General features: G+C 36.7%; 1 protein-coding gene across 1 annotated transcript; it reads left to right on the forward strand.

Annotated features, from left to right (window-relative positions):
- Nucleotides 1-991: 991 nt before the first annotated feature.
- On the forward strand, nucleotides 992-5,969 carry LOC131003340 (uncharacterized). The gene is made up of 5 exons (XM_057929862.1): nucleotides 992-1,310; nucleotides 2,452-2,513; nucleotides 2,580-4,877; nucleotides 4,960-5,071; nucleotides 5,229-5,969. The coding sequence occupies exons 1-5, from the start codon at nucleotides 1,199-1,201 to the stop codon at nucleotides 5,861-5,863; spliced, it is 3,219 nt and encodes a 1,072-aa protein (XP_057785845.1). The 5' UTR covers nucleotides 992-1,198; the 3' UTR covers nucleotides 5,864-5,969.
- The last annotated feature ends 846 nt before the right edge of the window (nucleotides 5,970-6,815 follow it).

A 6,815-nucleotide genomic window follows, 5' to 3' on the forward strand; every position in this document is an offset into this window, starting at 1 on the left:
AACTGCTCGATACATTATATCTAAAAAGTCACGAAAGCTCACTTATCAAATAAATATTAGAAAATAAAATGCCATCTGTACTACAACATTTGATTTTTATTTTAATTTTTCACAAACGTACGCCCCATATATGCAAAATTATAAATTATTACTTATATTATCATTATTGTTAACTATTTCATCCTACATTTAAAATAGAGATCTATATAATATATAAAAGAGGAGTTTTCTCTCTCCATTTTTTCTCTCTCTTCGCCCATCAATTTTTTTACTATTTTTTTCTCTTTTTTTTTATAATTTTAATTCTTTTCTAAACATTGTCAAATTTAATTTATAAAACAATATTCGATGTGCATCTTAAGTTTAAGATTGTTAGAAGATCTTTAATATGATATAAAAATTATCAAAAATGAATTTAAAATTAATAAATTATTAAAATTTTAAAATATTTTATTTTCTTTTTCTTTGTTAAAATTTCATAGTAACTTTTTTATTTATATATGTGTATGAAAATATTTATTTATTATTATTATGTGAAATACTTTATAATGATAATGTGTAATATTAATTTCCATTTTTAAATAATTTAACAACTATAATTATCATACTCTTTATACATAATTGAAAATTACGTTTTTAAATTCGAAATTTTATTGAATAAAGATTAGTATTTTATTTCTAAATCATATTTTATATTTATTATATTTTATTTCTGTTTTATATTTATATTTATTTATTTAAATATATCATTTAATTTCAATTTCCCCGTGCATCGCACGGATGGTCGTACTAGTAAGAGTCTAAAAACAAAGCGTCACTCGGATATTCCGAGCGAGAAATGAAAGATTTGAGAGAAGAAATCTTAATTTAGAAGCCATAAACCTAAAGCTGCAGCTCTCCATTGCTTGGAGTGGAATGGAAGCAAATTATTCCAAGTCTCCACCAAGAGCAACTCGTAATGTTTACATCAACCTTCAACAAATCACAAGTAACCCAAACAAATAAAATGAGAAAACAGAAAATACAAATTTGATTGCATCCTCCACCTACATTACATCTCACCAAGCACTGACACAACCTTCTCACCAAAGAATAGGCACAACTCATTTGCAGAAACACTAAAAATTTTAAACAACTCGTTTGCAGAAACACCTAGATCTTTTTTTTGTTATTTTTTTTTCTTTTTCGAACGAGCAACATGACGACGAGACCAGATTTTGCACAGAAGCTGCTCAATGATCTTCGGCAGCGGAAGGAAAGGATGGCTGCCACACAGAATTCGAGTAGACAGTCGAGTCAAGCATCTAGAGGTGAAATTCTCCTTTCCTCTGCAAGAAAAGAATGTTTCTCATCTTAGCATGCATGTTCAGAGCCTGTAATATGATTTGACTCTTAAGAAATTGCATGATAAGATTTGGAGAATTCAGATATAAAGGATTAACATTTTCTTGAGGATAATATGCTGTTTCTCTCATATAGCTCGAGGCAACATTACGAACCAGAGCATTATGATAGCTATTTTACTTAGCAATGCAAGTCATAATTGTCTAAATAGTTGGTCCTATTCTTCTCTCTCTCAATCAAGATGCAAGAGGCAGCTGGCTCCTCTGGTTCCAATTGCATAGATCAAATGATTCTACTCAGATTGATTTCTGTAAAGTATGCTTCACCTTGAAGAAATCCAATATCATCTAGGCTATATTACTAAGAGGGAGTTTGGCGAGCTTATAAGTTGTTTAGGAGTTTATAATCTCTTTCAAAGTGTGCGGTAAAATAAGTTCTTCAACCACAACTTATTTTCTCGTTTTCTTGTTAGCAACAACCATTTTACAAAAAAAAAAAAAACTCAACTATGGTTTGTTATTTTCATCATATATATTTCCAATTTCATCTCTCGACAACTTTCTCTCTCTAACTAGGATTTTCTCTATCTACCTCACAATTCACTCTTTAACTTATAAGCTCAATTACCCAAACAATTTGACAACTTATAAGCTCTTGGCACATCTTATAAGTTCTTTAAAATAAGTTTAGCCAAACGCCCTCTAAATATTTTGATGATTCCATACTTGTTTCAAATATAGAAAACATGCTAGATATTCAGTTCGAACCACAACCTTCACTATAAAGTTCCAATATGTCTCAGACTCTTAATGGCCAAATCATATATCAAGAATCAGTTACCTAAAAGCACCAAAAAACAAGTGTATTAGTGATTGAAAAAAAGCATATAATCTGACCAAGAATGTTCTGCACTTATTCATGTATACTCTACTAGTACTAGGAATCATCTACCCCAAAGGATCAAACACGAATCACATGAATTTGCCCTCAAAAGTTGAGCCGCAAACACACAGTAAAATGCTTGTGATCTATGGTGATTTTGCATGTGGAATCCCTATAGTTGTTGACCTTTTACCTTTAACATCTCATGAATCTCTGAACCAACAGTTACACGTGGAAGTGCCGGGCAGACATCAAGAGGCGCACGACAAATGAATGTCCTAGATTCCGTAAGTGTTAATGGTCTTTTTTAAGTGATTGAGCAGAAACAAGTGTTCTGATAGCTATTCCTGCAGACTGGTTCTATGACAGGAAACACTAGCAGAAGGTCCACTGGAGGCAGCAGATCAGTCAATACGAAAGAAACTGCAAGCCAGCTCGTTCTCTACGAGGGCGGGCAAAGCTCAAGGCAAGTCAGGGATCTGTCCATGGCCATAGCTTTTGCCTTTGAGAATAGTGGAAATCTCAGTAGCATTGGCGGTTCCAGCAGTAATCCACTAGTAAATTTCTTCAACCGTTTTGGTCGAAGATCGCCAAACTCCAGGAAAATGGAGACTACCAGCTTCTACAATCACAGCTCAGCGGCTCAGTTTCCCACAGGCTCTCACATCCATGTCAATGAAATATCAAAAGGGGTTCACAAGCTAAACCAGATTCTAAGTGCCTGCTCCAACGGCCTTAACTTGGACAGAAACTCGATAGAAATTGGGAGAGAATTGTTGAAAGGTGCCATTGATTTGGAAGAGTCCCTGAGGATGCTCGTGAACTTACAGGACGCTTCAGAATACACGAACGGGTCACAGAGGAAAGGTCGTATAAAGTTACTGGAGGAGGATGAGGATGATGAAGATGACAATGAGAAAAGAGTCGAGCAGTGGAAACTGGATAGGCCTAGATTCTCCTTTGATAAAACCTCTGGGAACCCCCGAGCTGTCCAAGGTGCAACAAGACGGCAACAACTAGCCCTACCATATAAACATGAAACTTCGGAACAACCTATTATCAGCAACTCGCAGCTGGTTCCTCATAGGCGGTCTAATAGCTATGTCCAAGATTTCAGTCTCTCCCCACATAATAACCTAAGCTCATCAAAGTCCACTCAAGAGAAGGGAAGGATTTCAAATGTCATAGCTAAACTTATGGGGCTTGAAGAAATTCCTCTGAAGGAGGGCTTGATAGGCGGGAAAAATGATTCAAAGGGGAAGGGTTTGAAGCAAGGGAAAGTTTCAAGCGAAAGTGCTAAGCAGAAAAAACCTTTGACTAGAGAGAGTAGGAATGGATCTGATCTTAGCACCAACACGAAGTTGAATTCAACCAACAATTCCCTGCCAAGAAGAGAATCCAAGCAACAAATCAAACCTGAAAAGAGCCAGGAAACACTGGATGGCGGCTCTAAAATTGTAAACTCCGAGAGGAACCAGCCGCAGAAAGATTTGAAAATGCAAGCAGTTGGCATGGAGGCAGCGCCAGAGCTGAAACCAGCAAACATCGTGATGAAGAAACAACAAAATCACACGAATCATGTCAATGGACTCACAAGCTTTAAAGACAGCACGAGGAAACAAACTCATGGAGAGGATAAACAGAGCAAAGCCGTTGAGGGAGAAGGAAAAATGCTAGTCTTGAATACTGAGCTGCAGAAAAGGGCACAAAGCAGCATAATGCTCAAAGCAGAAAACAAAACAAGCAATAGGATTGAGCAAGAGTTCCGTGCAAATTCGCTAGAAAAGAGGAATGCAAACAACTATGTTGCACAAAATCAACAAAATGTCCAGGATCAACATGCAGTCCTTCAAGAACAGGTGCCTAAAAGACCTGATCGTTCTGTTGTAGACCATAAACCTCAGCAGCTTCAGAAACAGGCAAAAATCCATGAGGCCCAACAAGTGGAACACATAAATGCTCCAAAAATCAAGAGAACTACAGCCATGAATCTGCAGAAGAAGTTATCACGTGACAAATCCACTCCTGGTGATGGGAGATCCATTAAACTGATTGAAAAAGTTCCCTTGAGAGACCCAGTAAACAGACGACATCAAGATGCTGCCCTCATAATTGATAACTTGCAGAAGACTGCAGTCTATCAACAAAGTCCCAGGTTAGAAAGACAAAGTCATGATTCATGCAAAACTGAAAGAGAGCTACAAATTGATATCACAAAAGGAAGTAGCAATCCACTGCTAGCAGAAGCAAAGCCAATAGAGATCTCAGCCACACAGAAGAGAACTGGTACCGGGAAAGTTCAGAGAAGAGAGATTCCTGAAAAGATAGAAGTACTGTTCACTAGAAGAAATGCCACTGGTAATCGCCTTACAAGATCCACAAAAAGACCAGACAACATGTTGAAAGGTCTGAAACAGCAGATGCAAAACAAAAACCGCGGATCCAGAAAAATGGAGGAACCCAGCAATTGTAAGGTCAAGGAAGGAAAAGAAGGCATCAGTGCATCTAATGCATCAGAAATGGTCACTGAACCAGTGACATTGGAAGTAAAGTTAGAAACTAAAGATGACAAGACAATCATATTAAACAGCACTCTTGCAGATGAATTCCAAAATCAGAACATGCAGAACAAACTCGATCTCAATAACAAAGTAAGCTCACATTATACTTTGAATGTATTAAATTAAAGTTTATCATCAGGAAAGCTTATGGAAAGCTTTACTGGCTATGCAGGGTGACTCTATAGTCTCCAACTCTATAGATGTATCAAATGATCTCCAGATGGAGGAACAGCTTGCTGCACTTAAGGATGAAGAAGAATTCAACAAAGGTGTTCAAAGATTAGGTGAGCTTTTAATTTATCAAGCTACAGTTTCCCATTGAATGTCAATATTTTCACATTAAGACCACATTCTTCTTACATCCTCCTTGTATCGTTTTCACAACATCATATAATTCTAGATCAAAGATGCGATGCAATGTTTGATAAATTTGGTATTAACTATTGGATATTGCAGACACTCGTAAAGAAAGCACTGAACTAGAGCTTCTTCAACATGGATACATGCAATTTCCAGCATTGAATAAACAAGAGCAACTGACAGAACCAGAGAAAAACCTCAAGGAGACAGTCATAAAAAGTCAGATGTTCCTAAGTACGGCAGAGGCTCTCTTCAAGCTCAATATACCTGTCAGTTTCCTTCATGCTGGCGATCATGAAAATGAAGTGTCAGGCAAGAAGCTTGTGTTAGACTCTGCAAATGAAGTAATGAAGAGAAAAGCAAGGCGGCACGAATTCACATATAATCCCTACATGAAGACTACAATAAGTAATATAAAACTAAGGTCCTTGGATGACTTGGTCAGGCAACTCTGCAAAAATTTGGAATTACTAAAGTCCTATGGCATGAATGGGAGTGATGAGTGCGATGTAGCAGCTGGACTACATAAAATGCTCAACAAAGACATTTACAATGAGGATCCTGATGTAAACTGCATGTGGGATTTTGAATGGAGCAGAATGATGTCCATATTTCCTGAAATGGAAGCTGTCGTAAAAGATGTAGAAAGACACATGCTGAATGGATTGCTTGACGAGATAACCAATGACCTTTTAGTTATAACTGTTTCCGCTTGATTGTTTGAGCCATAACTGATTTTGTAGCTATATGCAGATTCGTTGTGAATCTTGAAAACAGGGTTTTGAAAGTATATACACAGTTATTGCATCAATTTGTTGCCAACCTCTTTTGCATCACTCAGCAACAGAAAACTCAACAAGCCGTGATCTCATGTTATATGAGATTTCAGAAAATCTCAGGTTGTCAATGAAGAACTGTGTTGTAATTTGACAGCAAGATTTTTTTTTTTTTTTCTGGTAAAACTGATAAAAAAACAATAAAGAACAATGTATTACCTCAAGTGGATAACGACAGAAGTTTGTCATGCCCAACTTGGCAAGAAGAAACTGGAACTGATTCCTGTGAGGATTTTGGTGAATAAATCTGTAAGTTGCCGTCTGGACGCCATATATTCAGGAATCATAAGACCATGTATTTTCATGCATGAGGTGACAATCAATTTCAAGATGATTAGTGTGTTCGTGCAGAATTTGCAACTATAAGCAAGGTTGGGTCACCAAAGTTCATGAGAAGATGCAAAGGAATATAAAGATCCTATAACAGGTAGCTTGTTCACTAATAAAGCTTACAAACTGTTCCTCTAAGAACCCAATATTCAGCTTTGGCAAGAGAAAGAAAACCTTGACTGCTTCTTTGTTTTCTAGGAAATCAGAAAGTGCTCGAGATAAATGCAATTACCAGTAAAAAACACGTCATGCTATCGAGACATACTGCCTAATCTGCATCACCATAACCTTGAACTTTGAAATTTGGTTGAGAAGAATATGAAAGTCCTTAAGAAGGACCCTTTGAGATACTTTAAAACGTTAAACATGTGTGCAGTGTCCCTATATAGCCAAGTTAGAATCGAATAAAGAAGCCTGTGAACAAGTCTTCAATATTATCTGGATCAGTGAGAGGTGCGACCCTAGCAGTAAACTTAAAACCTTTACGAAGTGGAGTGATTTA

Source organism: Salvia miltiorrhiza, unplaced genomic scaffold (genome assembly GCF_028751815.1).
Source record: "Salvia miltiorrhiza cultivar Shanhuang (shh) unplaced genomic scaffold, IMPLAD_Smil_shh original_scaffold_190, whole genome shotgun sequence".
In the NCBI taxonomy this organism is placed as follows: domain Eukaryota; kingdom Viridiplantae; phylum Streptophyta; class Magnoliopsida; order Lamiales; family Lamiaceae; genus Salvia; species Salvia miltiorrhiza.